The 18,908-nt window shown below is 40.0% G+C and overlaps 1 protein-coding gene across 3 annotated transcripts in view; it reads left to right on the top strand.

The window, feature by feature from the left end:
- The window catches only part of LOC140196024 (protein regulator of cytokinesis 1-like), a 36,766-nt gene extending 18,075 nt beyond the window's left edge, over positions 1–18,691 (top strand). For 2 of the 3 annotated variants that reach the window (XM_072254724.1, XM_072254725.1), the window contains exons 8-14: positions 2,960–3,096; positions 5,145–5,240; positions 5,384–5,527; positions 5,794–5,883; positions 16,333–16,410; positions 16,757–16,897; positions 17,982–18,691. In XM_072254724.1, the coding sequence (XP_072110825.1) occupies positions 2,960–3,096; positions 5,145–5,240; positions 5,384–5,527; positions 5,794–5,883; positions 16,333–16,410; positions 16,757–16,897; positions 17,982–18,050 (755 nt within the window). In that variant the 3' untranslated portion in view covers positions 18,051–18,691. The remainder of the gene's footprint in view (positions 1–2,959; positions 3,097–5,144; positions 5,241–5,383; positions 5,528–5,793; positions 5,884–16,332; positions 16,411–16,756; positions 16,898–17,981) is intronic. The other variant, XM_072254726.1, reaches the window with a different exon arrangement.
- The last annotated feature ends 217 nt before the right edge of the window (positions 18,692–18,908 follow it).

Raw genomic sequence — 18,908 nt, forward strand, 5'->3', positions numbered from 1 at the left:
ATTGTGAAGTTGATAGTAACTCAAATAACCATACATTACAACAGTGGTGTGCAGAAGAGTTTCTTTGAAATCAACATGTCGAACCATGAAGTGGATGGGTTATAGCAGCAGAAGACCATGAAAAAGCACTTAATGGCCACTTTATTAAGTATCTCCTGCACCTAATAGAGTGGCCACTGAGTGCAGATATTGGGTGAGAGCTCAAACTGCTTTCTTTTTGCCAGCTATACAGTATGTATGGCGTGAAAATTAGTTTGCCCAAGTTAGACCTGTCTTCCAATGATTATAGCTCCCCAGTGCAAAGCCGCTGTTCTGTCAATACTTAGTTGACATATTTAGAGGCCAAGGGAGCAGCCACTGTGAATGGTGGTTCAGTGCAGAGTTATTTTCTGTCATTGTGAATAATTTTAAAGCGCACAGGTTTCTATTCTGTAACTGTCTCAATACAAACTTTGCCCAAGTGCCAGGGTGCTGAGATTTTGGTTATGAGGGGGAGGAAGGAGGAGAACGTAAGCAGTGAAATGATGTTCCTGTTTAACATGGCTTTATATAGGGATGCTTGTTAATCTGTACCCAGCAATAAAAGGATGCACAATATTAAAAGAAACAGCTAAGAGGGCAATGCTTGAGAGCAGAAATTGAAGGATGTGTCATTTGAATGTATTGGTGCAGGTGGCAAGGATTTGGGATTTCTGAGTTCTCTTCTGGGTTGAAAATTACCTTTACAAGAGGGACCAATGGCTTTGTGCAGATTTGATGGTGCACCTAGGGAGAGTTTAAACTAGATTGGCAACTGTGTGGGCTGGGATACAAAGCAGCAGAAAAGCAAATGAGAGTTTAGAAGCTGATACAGAAATCAATTGACAAGATAGGCTGGAAGAAAGAGTTTTATTAAATTACATTTACTTCAATGCCAGAGGCCTAATGGTTGAGGTGAATGAACTCAATACGGATAGATACATAAGACTGGATGTTGCATCTGTTAGAAAGAACAGGGGTCCCCAACCTTTTTTGCACCGCAGACTGGTTTAATATTGACAATATTCTTGCCAACCGGGATGGGGGGTGGGGTGTTCTCACTCCCAAAAAAGGGACAAAAGTAGCAGTCAAATACGGGACACTTGTGTTTACCCCGATAAAGACTGCCATGACCATGAAGCCTTAGTGGGGGAAATACGGGACAAGGGCGGTATGGGACAAACCAATTTAGCCCAATATATGGGATGTCCTGGCTAATATGGGACAGTTGGCAACCCTATGTTCAAGTTCAACAGTGCGTGACAGGGAATGAGGAAAGGTGCAGCTGACTCGTATCATTTCATATCGCCAAATCATATCATTTCCTCACGGCCCGGTAGCACACGCTTTGCGGCCCGGTGGTTGGGGACCACTGACAAAGAACATTGCTAAGGAAGGGTCAATACTGGCAACTCAGTGTTCAGGGTACAGCTGCTACAGACAGGAAAGAGACAAAGTTGCATGTTTTGATTAAGAAGACTCACAACAGTGGTCCAAGATGGGATTGCTGAGGGATTATCTAATGAAGCTTATGAGTTGAGATGAGAAATAAATGGGTGATCATATTATTGGTACTGTACTATGTGTCACAAATGGCTAACATGAAAGACAGAATAATATGTCGGGAGAGCTGCAAGGATAATAAGGGTTACCACTGTAGGGGATTTTAACCTATCTGTTGTATAGACTAGGACTGCTACAGTTCTAAGGATTTAGATTGGGTAGAATTTAAGTGTGTTCCAGAAAACTTCCTCAAACAATATATACAGGGCCCAACTAGGAAGAGAGCAAAGCTGGACTTTGGAAAGGGGGCAGGACAACTGAATAGGGTGTGAGTCAAGGAAGCGCTTTAGGGCAAGTGCATTGTTCTATCAGTTTTAAACTTTATGGAAAATAACAACTGGTCCAGAAGTTAAAACTTCTAAGTTGAAGCAAGATGAATTTTGACAGTATTGGTCATGTGACCTGGCAAAGTCGATTGGAATAGCTTGTTGCAGACGAGGGCATTTGGAAAGTGGGATGGTTTTAAAAGTGAGGTAGCAAACGTTCAAGGTCTGTATGTTCCTGTTAGACTGAAGGGGGGGGGGGCGCGGAATACTGTCAGGAGCAGGGAACTTGCAGATGTTGTGCTCTTTGTTAAGAGCGGACAAATATAAACATAGAAAACCTACAGCACAATACAGGCCCTTCGGCCCACAAAGTTGTGCCGAACATGTCCCTATCTTTAGAACTACCTAGGCTTACCCATAGCCCTTTATTTTTTTGAGCTCCATGTATCCATCCAGGAGTCTCTTAAAAGACCTTATCATTTCCGCCTCCACCTCCGCCGCCAGCAGCCCATTCCACGCACTCACCACTCTCTGCATATTTATATTTTTTAAAAAAACTTGGTCCTGACATCTCCTCTGTACCTGCTTCCAAGCACCTTAAAACTATGCCCTCTCGTGCTAGCCAGTTCAGCCCTGGGAACAAGCATCTGACTATCCACACGATCAATGCCTCTCATTATCTTGTACACCTGTATCAGGTCACCTCTCATCCTCCATCACTCCAAGGAGAAAGGGCCGAGTTCACTCAACCTATTCTCATAAGGCATACTCCCCAATCCTTGTAAATCTCTTCACCCTTTCTATGGTTTTCATGGGATCAAAGAGAATCCCCAGAAGGGGGATGGAGGAGTATACTTAAATCAGGAGGGCAAAGGAGAGCATGAGATTAGTTTAAGGAAGATCCAAAGAGATTTCCCAAAATAAATTTAGGAGGGAAAAGAGTAATTGGCTAGTGAATGGTCCTCTCAAAGACTGTAGAGATAGGTAAAGTCTTTAATGAATAATTCTGCTCCAATAGCTTATGGAATACTGCATCTTGCTAGCAGCAGTTCAAGATGGAGTTTTTTATTTTCAGATTTTGCATGCTTAATGATAAATTTATCTATATACAGACAATTTCACAGAAGAATTGCTACAAGTGCATGATGAGGAGTTGGTAAAGATCACCCTTTACTATGAAAAGTACCAAGAATTGTTTGATAACATTGAAAAATGGCAACGTTGGTGGAAGTTGTTTCTACAATTTGAGGTAATGTACTTTGCTTCCTAATCAAATTATAAAATCTAACCTTGTTTCACGCACACTTTTGAGGATGTTCTTTGTATAAATATTAGCCATTTCCGTGCCTACTGCAGTCTTGTCTTTGTCTCAAAATGTATTACAAAAATTGCATTACATTCACATTTAGACTTTATTCTCCATTGAAAGCTCATGTTTCTTGTCACTATTTGGACTCTTGGCAAAAGGAAATTACTTCTCAAGTTAATTTTGACCTTAATTGCCTAGACAAAAATAAGACATTGAGATTTTTAAAGAATGATAAACATTTCTCTGATTTGATAAGTGTCTGTATTTGGTGTACCAAGCCACTTTCAATTGTAACTACAGATGTAATATCTAAACTGTTCCTGGGTACCAAACTTGCTGCAATTTTAAATGCAAATTGCATACATTATATTAAAAAAATATGCAATTTGCTTTAACTTGAGGTTCAATTGCTGTGCAATGGTCTGCTTAAGTTCAAATTGCTCTACAAATTTATTGTTGTATACAACAAATTAGGGTGGTTCATTTATTTGGGATCCTTTAACACTGTTGTACAGAAGGATCTTTAGGTGCAAATCCTTAGCTTCCTGAAAGCAACAAAAGTGAGTAGGTTGTTAAAAAAAGGCATACAGCATACTTGCCTCATCATTGGGGATTGAGGATTTAAAAAAAAAAAAAAGCCGGCAGGTTTTGTTGCAGCTGTATAAAGCTTTGGCTAGGCCACAGACTGGTTCTGGAAGGACATGCATGCTTTAGAGATGTTCATCAGGACATTACCTAGATTGGACAAACTTGGATTGGTTTCTGTGGAGCATCAGAGGCTGAGGAGTAAGTTGATAACTGTATAAAATTATGAGCAGTATAGAGGTTAGATAGTCTTTCTCCCTAGGATGGAAATGTCAAATACTAGATTGCATAGGTTAATGCTGGGAGATGGAAGCTTAAAGCAGATTTGAGGTGAGCTTTCTGTTTGCACAGTGATCATCATTATGTGCCGTGTCATATCGATGTGGGCAGTCGTGGTCCTTCCATGGCCGTGATTGTCCTGGCAAATTTTTGTACAGAAGTGATTTGCCATTGCCTTCTGGGCAGTGTCTTTACAAGACTGGTGACCCCAGCCATCATCGACACTCTTCAGAGATTGTCTGCCTTGTGTCAGTGTTTGCATAAACAGGGCTTGTGATTTGCACCAGGTGTTTCGCCTTTCCCAAAGGTGACCTGCAGGCTAGCGGAGGGAAGGAGCGCCTTACACCTCCTTTAGTAGGGGCATGTCTCCACCCTGCCACCCACATACCAGAAATATGCTACTAGGAGGTGGTGGAAGCAGGTATGATAGCACCGTTTTAAGAGGTAATTAGCCACAGGAGCAAGCAAGGTTTGGAGGGATGTTGCCCATGTGCATGCAGATAAGATTAGTTTAAAGGAGCAGTCCTTAATGTCTATGCCTATCACAAGTCCAATTGGCATAGACATTAAGGACTGCTCCTCTTTTGTGTTCTATGTAACTTTCTGCTAATTATCTTCAAGGCAACTTTAAAATGTATGGTAAAGCTATATAATGCAAAGTCAACAGATGCGTTTTGAAAGGTTTCCATTTTTTTGTTTCACTGCACTTATGAAATTCTTCCAGTCTAACTAGAAGACCTTGATATATTTTAGAACTATATTTTAAAATGGGTTGCTTACAAATGGTGGATTCAAGATCTTGAACAAAGTTAATGCTTTTAGTTGCAATACGATCTAATGTATCCAGTTATCTCCGATATGGTTAAAGTTCAGACACTCAGTTGGCTAATTTGATAGCAAATTTGGTGCTCACAAATGAAAGCAAAGGTCTTTCAAAAGGAGTGCAATTTGCTCTCTTACACTACACAAAATAACCTACTGCTTGATAACTAATGACACATCACTAATCACTTCAAATTTTGAAATCTACAAATGAAAAATGATTGTGTGAAATGTATTGAAGTGTTATTTTAACATTGACTTTAAAACTGAAAAAAACTTTGACATGGATTTGACTTTTACAGAAGAGGACATCAGATCCAAGCAGATATGCTAATAGAGGTGGGACTCTACTGAAAGAGGAGAAAGAGCGTAATCAACTCCAGAAGAAACTACCAAAGGTAAACCTATAAATAGGAAATGCTTTTGCATATCAATTAATTTTTTTAACCATGTTCGTGCTACTTGATAACTTACTGCTTTTATTTTTGCTTCCATATTTCCAATTCTATTGATATGGCCTAATTGATTTTTTTTTCTTCAGCTGGAAGAGGAACTGAAATTAAATATTGAAAAATGGGAAACTGAGCAGGGACGTCCCTTCATGGTTAATGGTCAAAATTTTTTAACTTGTATTGCAAATCAATGGGAACAGCATAGAATTAAGAAGGAACAAGAAAAACAAAGGGTATGTCATTGGATTTGAGCAATATCATTCCATGCTGAAAATCTAATTTGAAGTTTGTACATTTTTAACTGACCTTTAAGATAAATGACACTTAAAATAATTTGCTATTTAAATTCTAAACTTGATATTAGCTGAATTTGATTTTTAAAAAATTCCTTGTTCATGTTTAGTTCATAAGATGTGTTTTCATCTAGTACATGGAGCTAATTTTATGGAATTGGAATTAAAGTATTGCTTGTGATTCTTGTCTTCTGGTCCTTTTCCAGTGTATAAAGAAGGACGAAGGGCTTGCCTGTAAAACTCCTTTAAAACGGCCATTGGGTCCATCAAATACACCACAGAGCAAATTCAGAAAGGTAAGTAACATGTAGGTTTTGACCTTGTTGTAATTGTGGTGGTTTATTCCATTTGTAGCAGGCAGAAAGATTTAAGAGCGGGCCGTGAGCCCGATTTGCCATTCAGTGTGATTATGACAGATCTGCTCCAGTCTATGCCATTTTGCATGTGGCTCTGATCTTTCAATTTGTGCATCTACTTCCTCTTTAAAAACTTCCAATGATTTAGCCTCCTGAGAATTTCTGGATAAAGAATTCCATAGACTTGTTACCCACTGCCAAACCAAATTCCAATATATCTCTTTTAAGTGTCCACCCATTTTCTTGTACCTTTGACCCCCTTGTTCATGATTCTCCCTCTAGTGGTCTTCTGGTCTTTGGAGTTTTGTATGTTTCAATATGATTCTTTTTCTCTCATTTTTCTAATCTAAGGAAGGAGATGTAACTTTGGCTACACATGAGACCAACCCTCTCTGTTCCAGTAATTAGTCTGGCAAACTGCTGGATTGCTTCCAGTGCCCATCTTTCCTCAAATGAGGGAGCCAAAACTGTTCAGGTGTAGCTTTGCCAGCAACCTGTATAATTCTAACAATAATTCCTTGTTTCTAAACCCTAACTTTCTTGCAATGAAAGTCAATGTCTCTTTAACTACAGTATTTGCTGTACCATTCTATTAACCAGATCCTTTGTACTTCACTCATTTGCATCTCATTTGGATAACTGTTTTTGGTATCTCTCTCTGAATTGCATGACCTCACTTCCCCTCACTAAGCTCCATTTGCCAAGTTTTCACTCACTAAATTTGTCTATCCTGTTGAGTACAGATATGCTAATTGTAACACCTGTCCTTCCTGCTCTTTGGTGTCATTTTCAAGCTTGGATACTGTGCCCTCTTCCCTGTTCCCTAGTTCATTAATATAAATAGTAAATAATTTGAGGGCCAAGCATGATCTTTGGAGCACTTCATTAATTAATCCTCGCAGCCTGAAAGATTTAATGATTCCAACTCTGTGATAATCAGACTTCAGTCCATACTATCATGCCGCCTTTCCTTCACCCTTCTGAATACCATTACCTTTTACCTTCTTCATCAGCCTTTAGCCCATTATCAAATGTCTTCAAATACACTACATCTACAGTATATATTCCTCTCTATTTACTCACTACATCCTCAAAGGATTCTATCAGATTTGTTAAATGTGACTTACCTTTGATTGAACAGCTTTTCTAAATGACTAGTCATCTCTCATGTATAGACTTCAGCCTCTTGTCAACAGCAGATTATAGCTAAAAGGTGTATAATTTCCTGCTTTTAATCTCACTCCCTTGAACATGGAGCACAGGAGGAGTAGCCCCTTCAGCCCATGATGGTCTGCCAAGCTAATTAAACTGGTAATCAAATGTCTAACTAAACAAATCCCTTTTGACTACATAATGTCCATAAACCTCTCCTGCACATTCAGGTGCCTATCTAAGAGCCTCTCAAATGCTCCTGTCATGTTTGCCTGCTCTATCATCCCTGGTGGTGCATTCTGGGCACACTCCTCTGTGTATATTTTTAAAAAATAAATAAATAAATAAATAAATAAAAACCAACTTGCCCTGCTCAGCCTCACTGAACTGTCACTCTTTCACTCTAAATGAATGCTGTCTAGTATTAAACATTTTAACCCAGGGGTGGGGGTGGAGATATCGGCTATCTATCTATATCTCACAGACTTAAACTTTCACCCCTCAGCCTCTGCCGTTCTAGATGCAACTACCTAAGTTTGTGTAATGCCTCCTTGAAGCAGGTGTTCTCTAATCTGGGCAGTATCCTACTAATCTTCTTCAAACCCTCCTCATCCTTCCTATAATAGGGTGACCAGAACTGAATGCAATACTCCTGATGTGGCCTAATCCGATTTACAAACCTGCAATGTAACTTCCTGACTCTTGAATTCAATGCCTTGACTAATAAGGGTATGCCATATGCTGCCTTTACCTCCCATTCAGGGAGCTATGGGCTTGGCCCTTGAGATTCCTCCATGCATCAACATTGTAAAATGTCTTGCCATTAACTATGTACTTGAAGCACCTTCAATTACTCCAAAAGACTGAGGTTTGGTAAAAATACTGAAAGGCTTTTATTCGCTGTACAATACGACCTCCACAGTGAGTGTCTGCCCCCGGACTGAGGGGGAGGGGCAAGACGAACACCTTTATACAGGACTCTGTGGGAGGAGCCACAGGGGCAGTCAGCAGAGGGGTGTGTCCAGACAGGTAACCGAGTTACAACATATATACATGGTTTACCATAGTACTGTACTTAATTTCTCATTGTACAACATATTTGACAAGATTAAGCTATCTACAATTTCTCTTCTGTATTATTCTCAACACCACTAATCTTTGTACTGTCTACAAACTTGTCAGTCAAAGTCACTTTTATATAAATAACACTGGGTGACAAATTTTTTTCAGAAGTGTTGCTTCCTCAGAATTTTTTCTGTTTATGATAGACTGCTTGAAGATGAACACAAATATAATTTCAATCTACTTGTATCACATAGGAATTTGGAGAAACAAAAAATTGACTTTTATTGAATATAATGTATTTAATTGCATAATGGTGCTGATGCTTTGCAATAATTCAACTACGTTAAAAATATTTTGTTAATGATTTTCATTTGTACTCAGTGTCTGAGGCTTCTCGCTTAAGTGTCCAACAATAATTCACCAGCATTGATGGGTTCCAGTTGCAGTCATGGAGAAAAGATACCAGGCCAATGTCCTGGTGAAACCTTTCACCATGCTCGTCACTGACAGCACCAAGATTTGCAGGGAAGAAGTCTAAATGGGAATGAAGAAAATGAATCTTTAGTGACATGTTGCATTTCATGGTTTTATATGCTTGAAGCATGCTTTCAACCAGCTGCATGTAGTTTGGTGCTCTGTAGATGCCGAGAAAAATTTCAACAACTTCCTTGAATGCCTTCCATGTGATTTTCTCCGGTCCCACTAGAAATTCTTCAAATTGCCTGTCATTGATGACCTGTTTGATTTGTGGACCAACAAAAATGCTTTCCTTAATCTTGGCATCAGTTATTCTGAATGCATCTGTCTCAAATATCAAAATCCTTCATAGAAATTTTTGTGCCTGGTGATAGCAAATTCCATTCTTACAGTCCTGAACCCAATAATTATTATTAAAAGCTCTCCTGCCATGCAGCAGCCGCGCCGCCTAAGCATGCCTGGACAAGATAGGAAACTTACCAGCTTACATTGTAGGCAACATTTTAATTGACTTGAATTATGAATTGAAATAATGAACATAAGTTTACTTAAAAAAAATGGTGCATGATAGGAAAATTTCATAGTGATTTTCATGATCAGTCGCCCAAAGTTCATAAGATACACCTAAAGGTATTCAGGAAGCAAAATCTTTGTTGTCCAGTGTAATATATCACCAGCTGAGGTCCCAGTGCAGTTCCACCAGTCGCAGACCTCCAACCTTGGATCCCATGCTTCTCCATCTTCTGGATGACCCTACCATGCGGGACCTTGTCAACACTTTGCTAAAATGCATGTAGACAATATCCACTGTTTTGTATTGAATCACCTTTGTCACCTCCATGGGGAAAACTAAATTAAATTAGTAAGACATTGTACAAGTCAATGCTGACTGTCCCTAATTAGGCCATGGCTTTCCAAATACTCATAAATCTTCCCCCAAGAATCCTCTCCAATAGCTTCCTAGCTACTGACATGAGCCTCACCAGTCTTGAGTTTCCAGGGTTACCCTACCTGCTTTCTTGAGTAATAGAGCATTAACTGCTTGCCGGAACTTTGTGACCTTGTCTGTCAGAAGGGAGGGCACAAAGAGGCCCTCGTGGCCTCAGCAATCCTATCACTTTTCTCTCTCAATATCCTGTGGTATATCAACATCAAGCCAGAGGATTTGTCTACCTTGGTGTTCTTTTAAGAAACCCAAAGCAACAGTTTGTTTAATCTTAATGCCCTAGCATATTGGCATTATCCTACTCCTCCAAATCCTTCTCTGTAAATATTGAAGCAAAGTACTCATTTGAGGTCCTTGCCCACATCCTTTGACTCCATACTTGTGTTCCTGTTATTAATTGCATGTATATTTGTGCCCAGCCCCTGTACTGGGACATGGACTGCCAACAGTAGCTTGCCAGAGTCCACTGTCTTTTTCTAGATGGCACCAGGTATATCCTCCTTGTCCCAGGCATGAGATCTTTGAGCATCTGTTGGTGTTGCTGTGGCATGGGGTTTTTACAGGATGCAAATGCCAGCCCCATGAGGTCTTCGAGCATCTGTTGGGGTTGCCAGCCCCATGAGGTCTTTGAGCATCTGTTGGTGTTGCTGTGGCATGGGGTTGCCAGCCCCATGAGGTCTTCGAGCATCTGTTGATGTTGCTGTGGCATGGGGTTGCCAGCCCCATGCCCAGCCCTACTCTCACAGCTGGGTTTGGGACTGTCCATGGCAGAGTTCCTGTTATCAGAGTAGTAGATATTTTGTATCCAGTGATTGTTCGACCATGGTCGAACAAAGTGTGGGACATCTAAATTTAAACTCCAGATGGTGGATATCTTGGTGTTAGTGGGGAAGAAAGGAGGTACCAAGGAGATGATCAAATGTACTGGAAATACTGTTAGGCAGCATTTGTAGAAAGACAGTTTTGAGCTGAAGATATCTCTGTAAACTATCCTTTCCTGTGGAAAAGATAGTAACTCTTAATATTTTAAAATGTATCACATCATTATTCAAGAAATTTAGAATCAGACGAAACTAAGCATTTATTACAACAAGCATTCCCAGACTGTCTGGCAAAGCAAGCATTCTTCACCAAATAGCCTGCAGTTTCTTGGCTTCTGGGCTTCTAAGCTTTAATTAATACATAGTTGCTTATGCAGGTGCAAAAACAATTTAGCTTAAGAATCTCAACAGTACATGCTGAAGAGAAATAAAATTGATCTTCCAGTTATCTAGTTTCTCCATTCGAGACCCTGAGTACATCAATAACCTGAAAAGAGATGTCATCTGGTACTGAGCACGTCAGCATGTTTTTCAGAAGGTCAGCAATGCATCACTATTTTGTGGTATGCCCTAAATGAAGTATTCATCATAGAAAGGGTGAACAGAACATGAACATTACGGCACAGTACAGGCCCTTCAGCCCAAAATGTTGTGCTGATCTTTTAACTTGCTCTAAGATCAATCTAACCCTTCCTTATGTAAGCCCTCAATTTTTCTATCATCCAGGTGCCTATTGAAGTTCAAGTGCCTGTTAATATATCTGCCTCGACCACTACGTACGTGTGTGTGTGTGTGTGTGTGTGTGTGTGTCCCCACTTGATCCATGCTTTTTAGCATCTTGTACACCTTTATCAAGCCTTCTCTCTTCTTTTGCTCCAAAGAGAAAAGCCCTAGCTCATTTAACCTATCCTCAAAAGATCCTACTTGCTAATCCAAGCAGCATCTCTCCGCTGGTTGGAATACCTGACACAGGAATCTGGTTGTGGTGGTTGGAGGCTAATCATCTCATCCTCAGGATATCACTGCAGGAGTTCCTCAGGGAAGTGTACTAGGACCAACCATCTTCAGCTGCTTCATCAATGTCCTTCCTTCTGTCATAAGGTCAGAAGTGGGGATGTTCGCAGACAACTGCACAATGTTCTGCACCATTCATGACTCCTCAGATAGTGAAGCAGTTCATACCCAAGTGCAGCAGGATCTGGATAATATCCAGGCTTGGGCTGACAAGTGGCTAGTAACATTTGAGCCACACAAGTGCCAGGGAATGACCATCTCCAACAAGAGAGGCTCTAACCATCATCCCTTGACATTCAGTGACATCACCATCACTGATTCCCCTACTATCAACAACCTGGGGGGGTTACCATTGACAGCAAACTGAACTGGTCTAGCTGTATAAACACCGTGGCTACCAGAGCAGGTAAAAGGCTAGGAATCCTGTGGCGTGGAACTCGCCTCCTGACTCCCCAAAGCCTGTCCACCATCTACAAGGTTCAGGTCTGGAGTGCAATGGAATACTCACCACTCAACTGGATGAGTGCAGCTCCATCAAGAAGCTTGACACCATCCAGTACAAGGTATCCCCACTTGACTGGTACCCCTTCCACAAGCATCCAATCCCTCCACCATCGACGAACAGTTGCAGCAGTGTGTACTATCTACAAGATGCACTGCAAAAACACACCAAGTTTTTAAGGCAGCTTCTTCCAGACCCATGACCACTACCATCTAGAAGAAGGAGAACAGCAGATACCTGGGAACACCACGACTTTGAATTCCCCCTCCAAGTCACACACTGTCCTGACTTGGAAACATATCACCGTTCCCTCATTGTTGCTGGGTCAAAATCTGGAATTCTCTCCCTAACAGCACCATGGATGTACCTACACTTTGGGGACTGCAGTGGTTCAAGAAGGCAGCTCATCACCACCTTCTCAGGCAACTAAGGATGGGCAATAAATGCTGGCTTAGCTGGTGATGCCCACATTCCATAAATGAATAGATTTAAAAATCCTTCCACATTCTTATAATGAAATGACCAGACCCGAACACATTGTTTCAAGTGTAGTCTAACTAGGGTTTTATAGAACTGCAACTTTACCCTTGAACTCAATCCTTCCATTTATGAAGGCAAACACCTCCATAATGTTATCAACCTTGCATGACATCTTTGTGGAGGAACAGAGGGATCTTGGGTCCATGGTCATAGATCCCTTAGTGCTAAGAATCCTGTATTCTGCTTCAGATTTGATCTTCCAAAGTGAATCACTTCACTTCAGTCTTCCTGGTTGATCTCCATCTACCACTTCTCAGCCCAACTCTGCATCGTGCCAATGTCCTATTGCAACCTACAGCAATCTTCTACACGATTCACAGTCCAACCAACGTTTATGTCATCTGCAAACTTAATAACCCACCCTTCTACTTCCTCATCAGTCATTTGTAAAAATCGAAAAGCAATGGTTCCAGAATAGGTTATCAACCTCCAGGCAGAATACCCCCCCATCTATAATCACCCTCAGCCTTTTATGGGCAAACTATTTCTGTATCCACACAGCCAAGCTTCACTGGATCCCACATCTCCTGACTTTCTAAGTCTGCCTACTTTGGGAAACCTTATCAAATGCCTTGCTAAAATTCATATTCCCTACATCACTGTACATTGTCACATCCTCAAAGAATGTAGTCAGGCTCGTGAGACATGACCTGCCCCTTACAAAGTCATGCAGACTATCCCTAAGCAGACTATGCTTCTCCAAATGCTTGTAAATCCTGTTTCTAAGAATTTTATTTGCCCACCACTGAAGTAAGACTCATTGGTCCATAATTCCCCGGTTATTCCTAGTCCCTTTCTTGAACAGATGAATAACATTTGTCATCCTCCAATCATCTGTTACTACTTCCATGGCCAGTGAGAATGCAAAGGTCATCACCAAAGGCACACCAATCTCTTTCCTTGCTTCCTGTAATAACCTGAGGTATATCCCATTTAGCCCTGTGGACTTGTCTTTTATAATGTTTTTCAAAATTTCCCAGCACATCCTCTTCCTTAATGATTAGATATTCAAGCATATTAACCTGTTTAACACTGTCCTCATTTATCAAGGTCCCCTCTCACTGGTGAGTACAGAAACAAAATATTCATTAGGGACCTCCCCTCCCTCCACTGACTCAAGGCACACTTCCTCTTCTATCCCTGATTGGTCCTACCCTCTAGTCATTCTGTTTTTCAAGCATGTGTAGAACGCCTTGTTTTCCTTAATTCTGCTTGCCAGGGCATTCTCATACCACCTTCAGCTCCTTCCTGCCTTTGTTGTAACACTCTGGAACAGGGGTTCCCAACAAGGGACAGTGGGCTCCTCGGTTAATGTTAAGGCTCATTGGCATATAAAAAAAAAAAAGGTTGGGAAACCTGCTCTAGAGTTAGAAAGCAAGGATCAGACTAAAGCTTAAGTAAGCTTCTTTCTTCTTGACTAGAAGTTCCCTATCTCTGTCCACCATTGCTTGTTCACCCTACCATCTTTTCCCTGCCCCAATGAGACAAGCCTATCCACAACCTCACGTAAGTGACCCCTAAACAACCTCCGCATTTGTTGTACACTTCCCTGAGTATGTTTGTTCAAATTTGTCTCCCAAGTTCCTGCCAAATTCTTCTTCCCAACACCACCCCCCCCCCCACATCACAATTACATTCCCCATGCTGTTCGCTCCTATCCCTGTCCAAGGCTGTAGTAAAGATCTTGGAGGTCACTCACCCACTGAGAGGTCTGGTCTGGTTGATTGCTTGGCACCACATGCAACATGGTCTCTCCTCATCGGCCTGTCTGCGTACTGTCAGGACAACTGACAAATTCCACCCCATCTAAACCATTTGCACTAAAGTCTCAATGTTATGGAAGTTGAAATCGCCCATGGCAGCAACTGTTATTTATTTATTTTGCACCTTTCTAAAACCTTCCTCTCTATCTGTTTGCCAGTGTCTCTGTTGCTATTGAGGTGGGTGGGGGAAAGAGGAAGGACTATAGAATACTCCCAGTAGAGTAATTGCTCCCTTTTTTCTGATTTCCACCTATATTGATTCAGCAGACAATTCCCCCATGAAATTCGCCCTTTGAGACTGTGATACTGTCTCTGATTGGTAATGTCACTCCCCCAACTCTATCGCCACCCTCACTGTCTCTTTGGAAACATCTAAACACCAGAACATCCAGTTGCAATTGTGACAGCCAAGGCTCTGTAGTCACCACAGCATTATAATTCCAAGTACTGGCCTATGCTCCAAGATTATTGCCCTTGTTCCTGACAATACTTGGATTAATATAGGCACAAGTGGAGGCCAAGTTATTGGGTGTATTTAAGGCAGAGATAGATAGGTTCTTGATTAGCCAGGGCATCAAAGCATATGGGTTGAAAGTAGGGGAGTGGAGATGACTGGAAGAATTGGATCAGCCCATGGATCAGCTAATGGCGGAGCAGACTTGGTGGGCCCAATGGTTTACTTCTGCTCCTATATCTTATGGTCTAATTCAGCCCATCCCTCTGGCTACAATTATGCCCAACTACCTATCCTTCCTCATTCTCTACACCTACCCCTACCTGTATATCAACTGCCCCATCATGTGACTATCACTCTGTTTCCGATTCCCCCTGCCAAACTAGTTTAAACCCTCTGCAACAACTCTAGCAAATTTGTCTACAGGGATATTGGTCTTCAAGTTTGGGTGTAACCTGTGCTTTTTGTGCAGGTCATACGATACTTTCCCCAGAAGAGATACCAATGATTCACAAATCTGAAACCCCGCACCATTTCTTCAACCACATGTTCATCTGCCAAATCACTGTATTCTTGCCCTCACTGGCAAGTGGCACAGTCAGCTCCTGAAATTACTACCCTTGATGTCCTGCTTTTTTTGCTTCCTATCGAGCTCCCTAAATTCTATCTCCATGACCTCATCCCTTATCACCCAACCGTATCCAGTACAGTTGTTATTGAGGGGAATGGTTGCAGCGTTATTCTACAATGTCTTATTCTTTCTTGCCTAACAGTCATCCAGCTACCTGCCTCCTGCAACTCCTGCTAACTCCCTGTAGCTCCTATCACCTTCAATCTCCCATATGATCCAAAGATTATCCAGCTGCAGCTCCAATTCCCTAACACTCCTTGCAGTTGGATACACTTTACAAAGATGTTATCAGGGAGACTGGCAGTCTCCTAGAACTCTCACATGACATGAAAAGCACACCACTGACCTGGGACCATTCTCCTACTCTAGCTAGGCTCTAATTAAAAAAAAAAAGAATGAGACTTGCCTTAATGTTTGCCTTTTCCTGTTGAGCCAAAGTTTCAAGTTCATCACTCTAACTTTGGCTCACTTACATAATGGCCGCTCCCATATTGGCTGCTCTACTTAAACCTCACTTTTTATAAGCCTTTGATAAGTGCCTGACGATTTGCAATATCTCAAGCCCACTAAGTAGTTTCCTTGGAATTAAAATGATCAACCATTCAATTTGAATTGGAATTCAACAGTTAATATCTAGTTTTCTCATGCATTGGAAAGAATGTAATTAAAAATGCATTGTTGGTTTATTTGGGACCAGGAATGTCTGCTGAAGGTCTGAAAGATTTAGTTTATTTCCATTTCAATATTGTTATCACAAACATACATATCAGCTTGATTTGAAGTTTTAACTGAATATCTCTTTATTATGAAAGGTTTGGTTCTATTTAAGTCGTGGTGGCTTAGCAGACATCTTGGTGACTCCTGATCTCAGATAGTTGCATATGGATGCTGATAATGCAATTCTTGAGATAGTGAATCTATTTGAAAATGTGATGCATTTTGAAATCTTTATGCTCAGTACGTGAAATGACTTGTGTATATTTCAAGCTGCGGACTGTAGTCAAACTAAATTTTCTCTTCACAGTTAAATGTGACTTCAGCTATTATGAATAATGGAAGCACTTGTAACCAAGCAACAAAACCACCACTTTCAGCACGAAAGGTCAGTTTTTTCATGTGGAAATGTTAATGTGAATAATTGTTTTGTAGAGCCTGTAAAATTTCTAAAACAAATTTGTCTGCAGAATAAGACTAAGCATACTTTTTGTAAATACGACTTGTACTTTTTCTTTGTGGATTCACATGAACTGGAAGATGCATCTGTCCAAGTAATAACTTCCCCCAGTAAAAAAAAACTCTTGTACTGCAAACTTCCTGGTGTGTAGAATAATTGGATTTAGTATGTAAAGTAAACAGTTTGCAGCACTTATTCTTCATGCTTGATACTTAATTTCAGCATGGTTTGTAATTTCTGAGGTGCTTTATTTAAACCATTATTTGTTTGTTAGACTCCAAATGCAAGCAAGTTGCCAGAACTGTTGCAAAGATCATCTCCACAAGACAAAAAAATGATAAATACATCAACTCCCAATATGGCACGGCAGCCTGGTACATTTAGTGCACTGGTTACCAGCTATTCAGAATTTTCGGTAAAAGTTTGTTTTAAATCTTCTCCACCCTTCAAACTTTGAAGAAAAGTTCAATTATGTACAAACTAGATTGTTGTATAGTGACTTGTTAATTGTTGGCCAGTAAATCACTTTTTCTGTATCTTAGAAATATAGTTGGAGATGGGGGTGATATATAATAAATGTATATATACAGTGTGTGTGTGTGTGTGTGTATATATATATATATATATATATATATATATATATATATATATTCTAAATGTTCTTGCTCTAATGGTGATATGTACAGTATATCACTGGCTGTTTTATCTTTACCGAATTTTAAATCTATTGGCTCCAAAGTCAGGAAGTCGTAGCTTTGCACTTTCCTTCATGAACATCTCTTGGATTATCCAGGAAGAATCTGAAGCAAAATATTTGGAATTGGAGTTTTTTTCACGTTTTGAGGAAATCAATTGGGTTTATATGAAACAGCAAGTGGCACAACAGACCGTTTCTTCCTGTTTCATAACTCAGTCAACTTTAACTTGTGCTCTGCAGAGTTTGCGTGGTCTGCAATCCCAACCCCCCTCATCTTCCAACTTTGTGGATGTCCTTGGGGTACTCCAGTTTCCTCTCTCAAATGCATGTGATTTGGTCATGGAAATGCAATGCATCCTGTGACTTTGAGAATTAAGTGCAACTTGTGTAGAGTAAATCAATGGCCTCAAAGATAATGCTTGGATCCCTTTGCTTTTATAATGTCACTACCACCACCACCACTTTTTTTTTTATTGCAGTTCTATTTTATCATTTGGTGAGCTAATTTCAATTCTTCTGTACCATTCTAATTTTTTCCATTATTCCTTGGCTGCACCCACAGATCTTTCTTGTTTTTGTTTTAAGTGTAAGAATCTGAACAGAGTTTATTTCATCTAATATTGATGACTTTAGTTTAAACACATTTACTTGCCATACTCAAGTTCATAAAGAAGTCATACAGCACTTGAAATTTCAACCTTTTTCTCATTATATTGAATTGTTTAGTGATACAATAAAATAAGATTGTATTGATTCAAAAATAATTAAGTTTTATTCACATGAAACTTCATTGTCTTTCTAGCGCAACTTTTCTAGAAAATCTAATAATGTCAATGGACAGCTCAATTCCACAACTCTTGGAAGTCCGTGAGTGATCTTGGATGCCTACTAGTTCAGGTGAAATGGATCCTGATGTTTTGGAAATTCAAATGTCAGATTTGTTTGAAGTTCATAGTTATGGTTAAAGACATGATTACTGGATTTCAATTTTGAATGCTGTGATGCTGTGGCTGTTACAGCGTGCTGATCAGTGACTATTTCTGTGCATCTGCGTGGGACTATTTATTTGTCGTTTTGCTTGTATCTACTTCCCACTTTGAATAGAACATGTACTATTTCACTCATTTCATTTGTAAATTAACTGACCTACTCTTTCAAAAAGGCAATTCAAAGTGGCCAAAACTATCTTTTTGTGAAAGTTTCACAGCTTTTCTAAGTTTCATTGAAAATATGTGCTTGTGTGTTTTTTTAAATAAAGAGTTGGGTTTTTTGTGGGGAAAGGGGTTGTATCATTTTTACAGATGCTAATACTGGGAATAAGATGGCTAAATTGAAATGCTGGAGTATTTACCTTCATTACCTTAGTAAAATCAATCCTACCTTGAAAATAACTACTATTATGTAAGGTGCCTTTTTTTTTTTAAAAAGAAAGCTACTTACTTCCTCTTAGTGTATTTATGAATTGATTACAAGTATTTAGGTCATCAAATGTGGTTATGCAATAAAATATTGAGATGCTTTGTGTTCATAGTCTTGCTAAGCTTGAGAATCCCATATCAAATAGTTAAATTCTGACTAAGCTTTGTGATATAAATATTTAATTTTGCTAAAGTTTCTAACATGAATTGCACAAGGTAGTTTCTCGAGTCAGTTCTTAGTTTTATAAAGAACTACAAAAATATAGGTTGCATGTCATTGTGCAGAATATGCAAATTTAAGTTATTACATG

Source organism: Mobula birostris, chromosome 4, assembly GCF_030028105.1.
Source record: "Mobula birostris isolate sMobBir1 chromosome 4, sMobBir1.hap1, whole genome shotgun sequence".
Lineage (NCBI taxonomy): Eukaryota > Metazoa > Chordata > Chondrichthyes > Myliobatiformes > Myliobatidae > Mobula > Mobula birostris.